The following is a 15,767-nucleotide window of genomic DNA, read 5'->3' on the forward strand; positions in this document are numbered from 1 at the left end:
AATTAAGAAATTTGTACAATGTCTGAGTCTTTTCATTCCTAGATTTCACAATGTAAAGTTTAGTTACTAAATTAGTAAGAGACTTTGTGAAACCGACAGTATTTAATTGGATGTGGAATATACCTTAATTTCTGTGACTTATTAAGATCAGGACTCTAAAGTGGGAGATGTTATTAGTAAATAAAAATTAATGAGTATATAATCAGAAAAATTCCTAAATTATGGTATATGGCAATGTATACTTAAAGGAGTGACAGCTTGAAATATTAAAAGTAGTTAAGGTAACATCACACTAGAATATGGAAATGGAATTTCAGGAAATCAGAGATAACTTGTGTTGTTCCTTAGGAATACTTAATACATTCATGCATATGACCCATGTGGTTAGAGAACTAACATCCTCATTTGTTGATCATTTTTTTTTTAAGATTTTATTTATTTATGCATACAAGAACTGGGATACAGGCCAGAGGTGTGGGGTATGAGAAGATTCACCAGAGACAGAGTGGGGAGCAGAACAGGCAGACTGACTGAAATACACTACTGAGGGGAGCAGCAGGTGAGAGACAGGAGAGGTCTGCCGTGCCATGTGGTAGCTCCCTGGCTTGCCAGGGATCATACTCGTGCTGCAGAGGCAGAGGCTGTGGATAGCTTTACAGTGCTGTGCTTAACCCCTTGTGCCACCAGGGAGGCCCCTGCTGATCATTCTTTTGTAAACTTAACATACATGTATATGGCATATGCAAGTGATGCCCATGGACTTGAATGTTTCGGGGGATGTTTTGTAGTGTTTCTATACCCTTCAGGTGCCAAAGTGACCTTCAATGTTTTCATTAAAAATGGCATTTTAAAACCCAATGAATGGGTTGTTTTGTGCTGACTTCTACAACTCTCCCAATCCTCTACATTTCTCCTTTAAGACCTATTTAAAATAGTGTGTTATTTGCTGAATTGTATTCTTATTAGTTCTTTTACTGGATTTTTTTTGTCTTCTGAATGATCATTTACTTATTCACTCATTCATTCATATGCTTAATCAGTCATTCACTTATTCATTACTTTTAATTGACTTAGTCACTCTGTAAATGTTAACTAAAAGATATATCTATATGCCTTATTTCAAAATGCCTACTCCACATCTCCACTTACATATACAATGTCTACATTGAACTTAACAGGTGCCAAACAGAAGTCCTGAATTTCCTCTTCCCCATCTCAATACATTGCTTGCTCCTTCTGAGTATTCAGACCAAAAAATTTTGGAGTTTTCTTTTTCTCTTCTACCTCATCATAACCCAAATAATCTGGAAACAGTAACCCATATGGAAATAACCCATAATTAATCTGGAAATAATCTGGAAACAACAAAATAACTTGACAAGTTATTTTTTTTTGAAGATTTATTTATTTATGCATACAATAACTGGGGTACAGGCCAGAGGTGTGGGAGGTGAGAGGATTTACCGGAGACAGAGTAGGGAACAGAACAGGAGACTGACTGAAATACACTGCTGAGGGGACCAGGGGGTGAGTCAGAAGAGGTCTGCTGCGTTATGTGGGCTGCTCCCTGGCCGGGGATTGAACTAGTGCTGCAGTGGTTGCGGACAGCTTCACAGAACATCTTCACAGGCTGCATCTTAACCCCATGAGCCACTAGGGAGGCCCTTGAAAAGTTATTTTAAAGCTGCTTTCAGTCACTCTGTTTTCACTGTCTATCCAGAATCTGATGCTTCTCATTAGTGCCACTGTTACTCTCCTGGTCCAGCCCATTATCAACTCTTACCTACTTAGACTACTGCATCAGCCCCTTCGCTGGACCCTTTGCTTTCTCCCTTGGCTCTCTGCCTTTGTCAAGACAATAATCTGAATAAACTTTTATAAGGAAGCCAGATTCCATCATTCCTCAGCTCAGAGTCTTCAACGACTCATTATTTGACTCAGAATAAAGGCAGAGTTCTCACAGTGGGCTCCTACCTTCTGTGTCATTGACTGCTCTTTACTTTTCTAACTTCACTGCTATGGCTTTTTCCTTGACTTGCTCCATGTGACCCAAAGGGACCTGCCTGTTCTTTGCTTAGTTAACATGTGAGTTCCTGCCTTCGGACTTTTTGCAGTTAACTCTTCCATTTACCTGAAGTTCTCTTTCCTCAGATAGCCACATGGCTTGTTCCTTCACCTCTCAGTCTTTGTTCAAATGTCTCATTTTCAGAGTCCTTCACCTTAGTTTAAATTGTCACCTCTATACTATATACTCCCTAATCCCCTTTGTCGTTTATCTACTTTATTTATTTATTTATACCAATTACACTTATGATCATCTAATTTATTTTAAATTTATTTATTTGTGGATTTTATTATTCTACCAACATATACTAAAAAATGTAAACTCCAAAAAAAGTGATAAACACAAAATTATTTGTTGAATGAGTAAACAATTTCCTATATTATGTAGAAGTCAGTGAGGTAGCATATAATCTGAGGAAATAGATATCTTCCAATGTACTATTTTTTGTATATCCTTGGGGACCCATTAATTTCTGCTTTCTCATTTGAAAATAAAAAAGTTTTAATTAACACAGAGTGTTCTGTACATTCAATAAGACCTGTCATTTGCTTACTAAAATAGGCAGGATATCCTGCATAATGGCCAATATTCCAAATGTTAGTTTGAAAAATTGTATGACTATAGACAGAGTTGTTGGCATTTTGCAAAATTCTATGGAAGTTGAATGTTAGAAAAAATGAGACCACATTGGCATTAGCTTTTCCACATCTAATTTTGAGTAAAGTAAGTAGAATGCGTATGATTTGTCTTGAATAAGATTGTGAAACAGCACAATTGTAAGCCTCTATATCAGAAACAGACTTTGATAGTGTTATTTAGGAAGGCTAATAGCACCCCATATTAGTAAAATGGGGAAATTCATTTTTAGTTTACTTCTCAGTTTGGAAATCACTCTCTATCTGAAAGGTTAGAATACATCTCATCCACAGTCATTGCCAAGGTGAGAATTCAGGGCACAGGACAGAGACCTTTTGTCAAATAGCTATGTTTTTGTGGTGAACTCATAAAGAGAGTCTGAAAAATCTCTTGAAAGTGAGATTCACCAATGATCAGTAGAATCAAGGTATTTCAAGAGGAGAGCAACCTGGCCTGCCAAGGTCTAGTTAGCCTCCCTTAATTATACATCTTCAATAGTTTATTAGTGAGAGAGAATTGGAAATTAATATTTGAATTTACTCTATATCATTTATGGTTTGCTGAATATAATAATGCTCAAGTGAACTATGAAATTGCTCTATCGTATTTCTCATTTTGTATTTCAGACTCATTCTATTCTTAGCTAATCCTTATGCGATCACCATAAAGGCCCAAGCTTAAGAATCATCTTTTGCCCTAGATAAGTATTTGGATTGCCTTAACTCTACCTGACTATTGTAGCCAGCATTCCAAGAATAGAGTGTGGGGACCAGGAAAATAGGACCCCTCACAGGGTGTGGCCTTACAGAGACTTTTCTTTCAGCATAGTTTTAACATTATATAAAGCAAATTAAAAAATGCTGTCATGTAATGAGTCACAGACATGAAACTTGGAGCTTGGTGTCTTTTGCCTTCCAAAACATATCCTGTTTTATATTCTTTTATTTAAATTATTTGGTGGGTGTTCAATGATTCTGGCTAGAGAGACAAAATATGTTCTCTGTGACAGAGAGAGGAGCACTTCTTGGAGTTGTGCAGTTTGGTGATGTAGGAATTGATGAGGAAAAAGGACAAGGTGAATCATACCTCGGTTACTAGATTAGTGCATCAAATTAAATGTTACTACTCAGGAAGGCAGCAGAAAGAAACCGCTTCCATAGTAACTGTTGTCATAGTTGTATTTTCACTTGTCTTTCAGAAAGTATTTGAAAGTTAAGTAATGCAGTTGTAGTGATACTTGTAATGCTTTACCCATTTTCAAATAACAAAAGCTGTAAAGGATTAGGACTTCATCTCTCTTTAGAATTTGTATTGTCAATTTAATATCTAGCATACATTTATCACTAAGGTAAATGCATAGGCGACATTTTATGTAAATGGTCAAAGATGCTTTGTCAGATAAAGTGTATTTTTACAGAATTCTCCTGGGTTGCCTAATGATCACTAAGGAAATTTTTTACTGTGAATCTTTAAGGCTAAAAAGATTTCCCTCACCTCTTCCCCCTCCATCCCCCATGATTTAGATGTAACGTCTCTTTGTTGACTGGCAATGAAGAATTTTAAAAAGAAACTTTTGGTACAGCTAACTCATGATTTATTTATTAGAATATCTGCTTGATTCTCAACTCTTAATTTCCTATTTATTGTCAGTGTCCGTCTTCTTCTTTTTTTTTAAAGATTTATTTATTTATACATCCAAGAACCGGGTACAGGCCAGATGTGTGGGAGGGTGAGAGGATTCACTAGAGACATAGCAGGGAACAGAACTGACAGAAGAACCAAAGACACTGCTAAGGGGAACAGCAGGCGAGACAGGAGAGGTCTGCCGCGCCATGTGGGTATCTCCTCGGTTGGCCGGGATGGAACCCCCACTGCAGAGGCTGTGGACAGCTTCACAGGGCTGTGCTCAACTGCCTGCACCACCAGGGAGGCCCCCAGTGTCTATCTTTTGTCTCTATCAACCTAAGTGCACTTTAAACTGAATAGGTAAGAAAAGGTAGGAAGATGAAACTGCATTTTCTTTAGAATTATTTTATTTATATTTGATTTGTTTGGAAAAGAGCTCTTGGAAAAGATTTGGCCGGAAGTTAAAATTCAACATGATTTTTCCCCCATCACCGGATTGGATAATTGAATGTTGGCCAGGTTTCTTTCTGAGTATAAGTTCTGTATTTTTCGGGTAGGTCGTCACAGAGAACAAGGTCAAACAACCTTGTTTCCTTTGCTGGGAGATGCTGTTCTGTCTGTAGCTTGTGAGATGGATGTACTCTATTGGTATTTTGCTTTTGTTTTTGTAATACCCTTCAAAGACGAGGACTTCAGCTTCCTCGTTTAAAGCTAAAAGATTAACAAAATACACTAATTTTTTTTGGTTGTGTATGTGTCCACACAACTTATGAACTTGTGAAATGCTTTATTTTTATTGTTTTAATTCTCACCACACTCCATACTGCAGTGTACTGCTCTAGAGTGGAAGTGTTCTGTTTTACTTGAAAAACATATTTCTTAAGTTTTTATTTGTTAGCAAACATTTAGAAATACTGAAATTTCATCCTATTAATTCACTACTGATCTATCTGAAGTCTATTTTTAAATGCTGAGAAAACTTCCTCATAACTCTTTCTTGGCTCTCTCTACCTTCCACCATTCTTGCTCCTCTAATTAAACACACTTGTTATCCATACCCCACATTTAGTAATTAATCATGTTTAACTTTTATGTGGCATCATGACAAATAATATTTGTCATTTGTATTTAATTGAGTACTGTATTCTGACGCTTTGTGGTCTCTCATCTCACTTCCTTAAATAGATGATAAAAACATTTTGATATAAATACATATTCTTCTATTCTAGATCTTTATAACTGCCTGAGTAGCCCTTATAAGCTAGGTATTCAATGCAAATTAGTTAATGGCTTAATCAATAATCCTGTGAATTGGAATATGTTAGAATGAAACATGATGATATTCTCGCCTAACTAACAGTTTAAATGCATCTTGGGAAGTAGGTTTAGCAAATTACCTTAATTTGCAAAATTACCTTAATGTAACACTAGCAGTTGTTCCACATCTCGGGAAAATGATTCATATTATTTTAAAGACACGGCAACTTGAATAAGGTCAAAGCATAATACCTACTGGTAATTAACAATAAAAGTATAAAATCAGTGAATTTTTCACAGTATAAATGCACTTTGAAACTTTCTAGAAGGTGATGGGTATATTAGGACAGAACTTTTAAGATGGAACAGACTGATAGCCATTCCAAAAGGTTAATGCAGATTCATTATTTTTTTTCACCCCTGTAAAGTCAGGAATGGACCAGTGCAGGTTTTCTGATCCCATGCAGACCGGGTAAAGGAGGAATCAGAGTCCTCAGTGGGTTTTTGCAGGTCTTTTATTGGGGTTCACCAGGCATATGGCAGGCAGGCCTCCCGGCCCCCAGCAAATCCGCACTCTCTCTGGGCTCTCTGGCGTTCTCTGCTTCTGCTTCTTTGCTACTCTCTTGGCTTCTCTTCGGCTTCTGCTAGCGTCCCCGTGACACCGCCCTTAAAAGCCCAGTCTCAGCCCAGGTGAATCCCATCTACCTATGCCCACACCCTACTCCAGGTGCCCGCCATCAGGCATGCATTCAGGACTGCAAGAATCCATCATCTATCCTGATGGCAGGAGGGCAGAAAAGCCTGACATTTTTCCTCACCCTACAACCCCTTTCTCCTTCTATTTGCCCCCTCCTTCCTAAATGATTGAATTTTTTTCTAAGTGGCCAATCTTTTATAGGAACTTTTTCTTACATTGCATATTATTTAATTCATACAGCCTGTTGATAAGTTATTATTATTCATATTTTAATGGCCAGGATGCCTGAAGTTTGGAGATTTAAGGACTTCTGGCATCAATATCACTTTTTCTCACTGATCAGAAGCAAATGCCTCGTTGTTCTTCCTTTGATATATATTACCTTAGATAAAAGCATCATTTAAGTTCTCTATGCCTTTTAGACATGTTTTTCTCTTTTAAAGGTTAATAAAAATGTCTTCCCTACATAGTTCACAGGGTGCCATATTCTAGATAGACGTAACAGTGCTCTGAGATGACTAAAACTCAAGAAATAGAAGGCATTGTTACTTTTATTACATGTGAGTCTTGATCACATTGGTTAACACCGGTGTGCAGATGTAGAAGGAATTAAGAACAGATGCAATGAAAATGATCTGTTGATATATTTTTTTTTTGGCCTTTAAAACTCCCAAGATAGGGGCCTTCCTAGGGGTGCAAGGGGTTAAGACACAACCTATGAAGCTATCTATAGCCACTGCAGCACCAGTTCGATCCCCGGCCAGGGAGCTACCCATATGGCACAGCAGACCTCTCCTGACTTGCCCACTGCTCCCCTTGGCAGTGTATTTCAGTTAATCTGCCTGTTCTGTTCCTCACTCTGTCTCTGGTGAATCCTCTCACCCCCCCATACTCTGGCCTGTACCCCAGTTCTTGTATGCATGTAAAGGCAGGACAGGACACAGTGCAGGTTTTCTGATCCCATGCAGACCGGGTAAAGGAGGAGTCAAAGTCCTCAGTAGTTTTGCAGGTCCTTTATTGGGGTTCACCAGGCATATGGCAGGCAGGGGTGCTGGCTGGGGGGCTGGGAGGCTGGCAGGCCTCCCAGCCCCCAGCAAGTCTTCACTCTATCTGGGCCCTCTGGCATTGGTTCTGCTGCTTCTCGGCTTCTCTTTCGGCTTCTGCTTCAGCTTCTACTGCTGCTGCTGGCGTCCCCGTGACGCCGCCCTTAAAAGCACAATCTTAGCTCAGCTGAATCCCATCTACCTATGCCCACACCCTATTCCAGGTGCCCGCCATCAGGCATGCATTCAGGACAAGGATCCATCATCTATCCTGATGGCAGAAGGGCAGAAAAGCCTGATATTTTCTTTACCCTACAATGCATAAATAAATTAATCTTTAAAAAAAATAAAACTCCCAAAATATATTCACATATTTGAGTTTTTGCATAAAAAAGATCCACAAATTGGACTTCCATGTTTCTCCAAGCTGTGGGATACATCCAGGTTAGTCATCTATAGAAAATCCTGTGTGATCTAAGAATGTGACTTATTTTCCTTAAACCTTTTTCAATTTAAGGTTGACTATTTCTAATTGGAATTTAATTATTTGGGTTGCTGGATCTGTGTCTCCTATTTTCATATGAAGAGAAAAATCATACTATGCAACCAAGCAAACCAAAGGCTCCCTAGTGAAACCTCTTTCTTTAACAACTTAATGGTTTACCTCAGAGCAGGCCGCTTCTGATGTGGGATTAGCTGGTTCTCTCCTCCCAGTCTTTTTAGTTGGTGAATTTTCAAGTTGATTTCTCAAATACCATAAAATGTCCTGAATCACAAAAGAAGATAGTGGAGAGTCTGTGAACTTTTCCACTATATTTGAAGAAAAAGGAGAAGAAACTTAAAGGATCTATTGCAAAACCACTAAGGGTAAGGGGAAAGCCATAAGCAAAAGATAAAGGGAAAGAAAAATACTTCCTGAAAGGTTATAGTTTTACACAGAGACAACATATATATATGGTAGTTTAATGAAGATGGAATAAGCAATGTTATCACAACAATAAGGGTACCAAAAACAAGAAAATAATTACCTACAGTCCCATCAGCAATGAACTATGTAGCTTTCCCATGATTTCATTCAACAGAGAAGATAGTTTTAATAATGCTGGCTTCAAGCTCTCCTTTCGAAAGGAAGCAATGCTTGAATCCTTCCAGCGTGTCTGCTCAGGCCTGCTTGATGGCCCTCAGTGCTTCCTCATCCATTTGTAAAGTATTTTCTTGTCTTATTGACATGCTACTCTGGATATGTTTCCTTTGTTACTTAAACGAGTGTCTCCTTGATGAACTGAATATATCTTAAGATCAGGGAAGCTTCTAAATTTTCTTCTGTTTCCTAAGCCATGTATGCTATAGAGTGTACAATAATAAAGTGCATGTTCAGAGGAAGTTGTGCTTTAGGGTGTGAATACCCCTTGTCCTCCAAGATTCTCGTTTTCTACTGGATTATGAAATTCAGTCTCATATTCTGAATTTTAAAAAAGCAAAAAAAAAAAAGTTGTTTACATTTCCCAGGTTCAGTCGAGTTATGAACTAAACATAGTCTAGAACACATAGATCCTCTCTAAGTAGAAAAGCATGCTGATTGAATACTCATTATATGTGGGAAGCATTTTTGCATAGAAACAGATATACCCTAGAACTGCCTGCTTTTGATTTCTGTAAATAGTCATTTTTTTGCCCCTTGTTTTCATGTCCACATTATTTCTAATTATTCTAGGATAGGAGTCCTAGAAAACCTGTGTCTCTCTGCTTATGTAATGAATTGAAAGCTAAGCATGTATGATTGACTGATATCATAACATTGCCTAATAAGAAGCAAAATAAGGCCTAGCTGAGGAACCTAATAGTTTTCTAAAGTTATTTAATATGATACCACTAGGTGCCATCTACTAAGAAGGAAAAACAGAAAAACAAAAGCTTATTGTTAAGATGTGTAACTTGTTCTTCAGTGAAGGAGGTTTGTGTATATAATTGAGTTTAGTTGTTTTTGTTTATAGAGCTCCTGTAATTTCCTTGTGCCAGATTCTGATTCAAGAGAAAAATACCAAAGTGCTTTAGGCAACAGCTGTTCTAGCCCTTCAGGGTGGTAATTCTGAGCCCAGGGTTGTGCTCACGCATGTCATGAAATGTGCTGTTTGACTATAAAACCCTGTATTCTTTCCCAGGGCTATTATAGTGACTGTCCTTATTTAAAAAAGTGTTAATTATCAAGTCTGTTTAACAAATATCCCAAAGGAGAAAATAACCCATGTGACCTCGTGTGCAGTTCATGAAGTCTTTTCTGAAGTATTTCTATGATCTGATTTTTAATTATTGAACATATTTGTAGATCTCACTCAAATAAAAAGAAGAGCAATACTCTGGGTAGTCTGTGTATTTCCAGTGAGTAGCAGGGATGCTGGTCAGCTGTGAACTAACACTTAATCACCCATAAAGAGGTGATATGGCCGTAGCTTAAACATTTGTACCCATCCCTGCTTTTCTTTTCATTTTTCTACCATTTGGGAGAAGTGGGCTAATATTAAGTAAAAATAAATAATATTTAAAAATGTAATTTGTAATACAGTAATGACCAGGATTCACTTTATCTCATTTGAAACTATAAAATTGGCCATTATCAAAACTGCATTTTGGTAATGAAAAAATAATAAACTGAATATGGAATCACAGAGATTCCAGGTGTTATAAGCTATTTTAACTGTGTCTATGATAGCGCAGAAATAACAGGATAAATAGGGAAAAAGTCACACTTGTCAGGTATTTATTTCTGTATTGAGAAGAATCTGTACTATATATATAAATGTAGCATGTATAGCAATGGGAAAAGAAACAGAAGATAAGAAAAATAACAGGTCACTGTTAAAGTTGCATGAATATACTAATTCAATTTGACATATCTACAATGACTACTTGGCAAAATTTTACATCATTGTATGGGAAAATGAGCTTCTACTTTGCATGAAAATAAAATTTTAAAACATTCTTACTAATAAATGTATTAGTCAGATTTTCTATTCTGTAAGAACAGGAATGTTGCTGATGATGTTTGTTTCAGTATATTTGAATCATGATGTCAGTGATGATGATGATGAGACTGATGATAAAGGCACGTGTCAGTGCTGAGCAAGTGAGGGGAATGGACATCTAGAAGAAGGCTTGCTTCATGTGATTGTACACATCACTGCACATGTCACCAAGCCCCTAGTCTCCAGCCTACCTCTTCAGAGCCATTGCTTGACATTTCCTCTGAAAACTATTTTCCTATAGACCATATTCAATCTTAAAAAGTTTTTATCCCATGTTCATTTTGTACTCCTGTAAATGTTTTCCCCCACTGCTTTGAATGTCTTTTCTTCTCCTAGCATATGGTTTCTCATTCAGCTTTTGAAATTTTGTTCAAAGCATATTCTGTCAGTGAAGCCTTGGTTCTGGTACCCCCTTAGACACAGAAAGGCCGGCAGCTGTACCTGCTTCCCTAGAGACTTCTGTCTCCTTGTGGGTGAGGGCCCTCCCGGAGGGCCAGCTATCTTTATACAGAGAGGGACCTGACATGTGGATGAGTGAATGAGAGATAAAACAAAACAAAGGAAAATCCTAGTATTAATGTTAATTGCTAGCTCTTTCATTACATTCTGTTAAACTGAAACTTGTCACATTGACTGTATAAATTTATTTAATAGTGATCAAGATGTATATTTCACACAACTCTGTAAAATAGGGTAAACAGCGGGCTCCCTTATTTGGCAGCAGGGTTTTATTCAGCTTCCACTTGTTTCGTTGCTTATTTGCCATGCAGTGAGGCTGTCAGGCTCTTATTTTTTTTCCAGAAATTTGACACATATCCATTTTTTAAAAGATTTATTTATTTATGCATACAGGAACTGGGGTACAGGCCAGAGGTGCAGGGAGTGAGAGGATTCACCTGAGACAGAGTGGGGAACCGAACAGGCAGACTGCCTGAAATACACTGCTGAGGGGAGCAGCAGGCTGACCGGGGATCAAACTCGTGCTGCAGAGGCTGCGGATTGCTTAAAGTGCTGTGCTTAACCCCTTGTGCCACCAGGGAGGACCCTCTTATTGTTTATAAAGATGCTCAAGGAGGTACATTTATCTGCTCTTTTAGTCTAGGGTGCAGCTACTGAACTCTCCTCTATTGTTTAATTTTCTTAAGAGAAGATATGTCAAGGACCTCTTAATCTCAGTAAGTTTTGTTTTTTTTTTTTTTAAAGATTTTGGGACCCAGAGCTGAACAATTTCCCCTTATACATAAATTATTCATCAATATAAAAATCTTCATGTAAACATTAATGCTTCAGAACACAGAATGAACTTAGATTAAAGGCAATATAATATTTGTATTAGATGGAGGTTCTGCTGCAGATGAGAGAGGCCACACTTGACAAGAGAGAAATTTCTTTCTCTTTCATGTAGTTGTCTGTATGCAGAAAACCCAGATCAAGTATAATGAACCTGTTCTACATGGTTATTAGGAGTTTGGAATGACATCCCATGGTACTAGAGATCCAGGTGCCTACTTTTTCATTGCTTTGTATTTAAATTTTAGTATTTATTAATTTCCTTTCTGTTTTATTTATTGATTGGTATAGAGTGATTGTCAACCATTTGTGCTTGACAAAAGTAGAAGTCATAGTTGATAGTATTTTATGTTTGCATGACCAAGTAGTATTGACAATGAATATTTGGTTAATTCATTGCAAGTGCATATATTTGACGGAAGGATTGTGAACCCACAACTCTTGGCAAGACCTTTATGTGATCAGCTGTGCAGCTCACCTTCTGGGGTGGGGTGGGAAGTAAGTACAGATCATGGTGGAAACCGAGGACAGAGGTTCATTCCCAGAGTGTGTGCATAGGAGCTTTATAGAAAGGAATGCAGTTGCATTGCCTTTGAAGGATATGTGCAGTTTCAATAACTGAAAATGGAGAGGGACAGAGATACATGGGGTGGTTTTGGGGTAAAGGTGGGAGTGGAAACTGGTTGTGGTGCACTAGCACTTCCAGATGATTTGTAACACCTACTTGCCTTAGGAATGAAGTTGGGGGAAGAATGTTCGTGAGTCAAGGGAGGGAGTGAGGGGTGTAGGTGTTAAATTTATCCTGTCGCTTTTTTTTTTATAAGATGATGAAGGCGAGTTTTATCTGGGATAATACCTTGACAAAATGTCATTGATTTGTTAATTTACATTATTCCAGTCACTTCTGTGAGCTCTACTAATCTTCAGCATCAGCACCTAGTAAAAATGATTCCTGTTCAGATGAGATTATTTTTGTATCTTTGAGTTAAGGCACGATAATGATGGGATCTATAAATGTGTGACTTTTGAAGGGCCTGCTTCTAAGAGCTTTCTGAAGTTAAAAGGTTGTGCTGTCCCATTTTATGTCACATTCTGCTGATCTATCACTTAGAGAAAGTTCCAATTCCTGATGAAGAGCAGAGCTCTGACATGATTTTTCACTTAGGTGTGCAGAAAGAATTGGATAGCTTTGTGCACAAAACAGGCTGAAATCAAGCTTTAATTAGCAGACTTTTGCATTATTCATCATGGTCACTTTGAAATCCAGCTAAATATGCTCTGGATTTTCATCATGAGGGGTTTATTTTAAAGTACTGGTTGTGGGCCTCCCTGGTGGTGCAAGGGGTTAAGACACAAGCTATGGAGCTATTTGCAGCCACTGCAGCACAAGTTCAATCCCCAGCCAGGGAGCTACCCACATGGCACAGCAGACCTTTCCTGACTCACTTGCTGTTCCTCTCAGCAGTGTATTTCAGTCAATCTGCCTGTTCTGTTCCCCATTCTGTCTCTGGTGAAACCTCTCACCCTTTACACCTCTGGTCTGTACCCCAGTTCTTGTATGCATAAATAAATAAATCTTTTAAAAAAATAAAATACTGGTTGTATTTTATCAGTTTCTAAAACTATGACAGTGAGTAATATTCCATTGTGTATATGTACCACATCTTCTTGATCCAGTCATCTATTTTGGGGCATTTGGGTTGTTTCCATAGCTTACCTATTGTAAATGGTGCTGCAATAAACATAGGGGTGTAGGTGCCCTTTTGAATTAATGTTTCTGTGTCCTTTGGGTAAATACCTAGGAGTGGAATTGCATCATAGGGAAGCTTCATCTCTAGCAGGTTGAGGAATCTCCACACAGCTTTCCATAGTGGTTGGACCAATGGAATATTACTCAGCAATCAAAAAGATAAACTCACACTATTTGCAGCAACATGGATGGAGCTGGAAGGGATCATGCTCAGCGAAATAACCCAGAAAGAAAAGAAAAATACCAGATGGCCTCACTCATAGCAGGAATTTAGAAAACCTAAATAAGGGACCAGGAAAAAGACTAATTATAATAAAGTAAAAACCAATATCAACAAACAACTATAAACCAAAGATGCACTGCAGTGGGGGGAGGAGGGAGTGGGATCAAAACAAGGGAGGGAGGGAATTATGTGGGGACTATAACCAAGATGAAAATGCATACATTTTGCAAAAATGAAAAATGATGTAAAAATATATAAATTTAAAAATAATAATAAAAAATAAATTAAAAAAACTGTGACATTGTACCTAGTCTCTAAAAAAATGAAGTATTATATAATGATCCATTAAAAATGAATCAATCCATTAAAATTTGTTATTAAATATAATTTTTGATGTCATTATAATTAGCTTTGTAGACAGGAAAATAAGCTAAGGCTCTTTCTGTCTTTTTGAATTCCTAGGCTGTCCATCTGGCCCAGGCAAGCTTCCAGATTGAGGCCTTTGGCTCCAAATTCATTCTTGACCTCACACTGAACAAGTAAGTATTTAGTCACAAACCTGTTTAGGAGCAAGTGCAAAAATCTTTACTTCTTTGGTACTGGTTTAGTCTAAATAATGACTGTTGTTGAAGCAACTGACATTTTCTAGCCAATTATGTATCATATAGCACTTAAAGACAAATATCAAAACCTGTACAATGAGTGTCTTTTTTCTTCTAGTAATGTTAATTAAATCTTAGCTATAATTAGTTATTACTATATGTAAGAGGCATGATAAATTAGGACTTATGTAAAATTAGATTTCAGTCTAGAAATTTCTCCCATCTTATCTTTTATTCACAATTCACATACCTTTATAGATTAAGAACAAAGAAAGAGATGATTTGCTAACATCTATTTTGTAAAGGTTCTTTGCTTCATGATTTGCTCTAATGTATTTTCTTAGAAAATTTAGTCCTCATGAAAATTAACCTGATTTTTCTCTGAGTATGTTTATTTTGCTGTTTGTTAATATGTGTTATGTTGATACTTAAATGCTATTTCCTATTAGTACAGGTGTCCTTATATTGAACATGAACAAGAGCTGTTGACTTAAGCAGGGATCGTAGGCCTCCAATAGAGCTAGCAGTGAGCCATTGGACAAGAGATTTCCTGTATGGTTTTCTTTAATTTAAGGAACTCTAGTTCCCTCATTTTATATTCTCATCAGTATTTTGACCAGGACGGCATCTTTACAAGAAAAACACCACATAATGCTACCAGACACTATAATGTAGGTGACTGCAGTCAATATTTGAGAAATTGCAAATGACTGTAAAGAACAGCTATTAAATTTTCTGTATACAAAATTCTATGAGCTCTGCAGAAACAAAATGCAGACTCAGCTTGCGCCTTACTCAAGTGTTATTGCGGTACTAAGTCAGAATGAATCAGCAGAACTCAGAATTTCCTGTGTTCAAGGTATTGCAGGTTTTCCTCTTTGAGTCTGCTGAGATTTGGTTGAGTTCCTTTTCCTCCTGCTGTGTCAGCAGTGTGCCCGCCTAAGAGATGTACCTTGCCAAATCGTAGACTATGTTGAGCAGCAAGGTATGGCTAAATTTAGTCTGTTAAGTCCTCTGTCCCTTTAACTCTCACTGCAGTGGAGACTGTCCTTCCAGATTGTAGTTTGGAAATAGTAACCAAAATTTCTATGTGTTTGAAACATTAAAACATCCCTTCCATAGCAGAGTCTCCCAACCAAGTGATTGAAATAAGGTCATATGAGAGGTCCAAGGCAGTTAGAGGTCTGGAAACACCTCTCTTTACCACTAATATTTAACATGCAAAAGAGTCAAATTGAGTACCTAGTATGAACAACGCTTACCTTGAGGAGTTGATTGTCCAGTCAGGAGAGGTTGATAGATTAATATATAATTTTAGAAGAATAAAACTTGTTGTGTTGGGGTAAGCATGGAGTGCTAGCATAGTGCTAGGGAGAAGCAACTCTTTAGGAGTGTGAAAAGGCATCTTGGAAAAGGTGATGTTTGAGCTAAGTCTTGGAGAACATGAAGAAGGGAGGTATTGAGGATAGAGTGGTGAGAGAAGATGGAGAATTTTAGATAGTGTGTGCTAAGAAGGCAGGGCACTGTAACAACACAGCATCTTTTGATGAATTTC

The 15,767-nt window shown here is 37.6% G+C and overlaps 1 protein-coding gene across 2 annotated transcripts in view; it reads left to right on the forward strand.

Moving 5' to 3' along the window:
- The window catches only part of ADAM23 (ADAM metallopeptidase domain 23), a gene marked incomplete at both ends in the record, with an annotated part of 155,714 nt that overhangs the window by 23,027 nt on the left and 116,920 nt on the right, over positions 1–15,767 (forward strand). For both annotated transcript variants that reach the window (XM_084239371.1, XM_084239370.1), the window contains one exon: positions 14,073–14,149. In XM_084239371.1, coding sequence (XP_084095497.1) covers positions 14,073–14,149 — 77 coding nt within the window. The remainder of the gene's footprint in view (positions 1–14,072; positions 14,150–15,767) is intronic.

Source organism: Talpa europaea (assembly GCF_964194135.1).
Source record: "Talpa europaea genome assembly, chromosome: 1".
NCBI classification, from domain to species: Eukaryota; Metazoa; Chordata; class Mammalia; order Eulipotyphla; family Talpidae; genus Talpa; species Talpa europaea.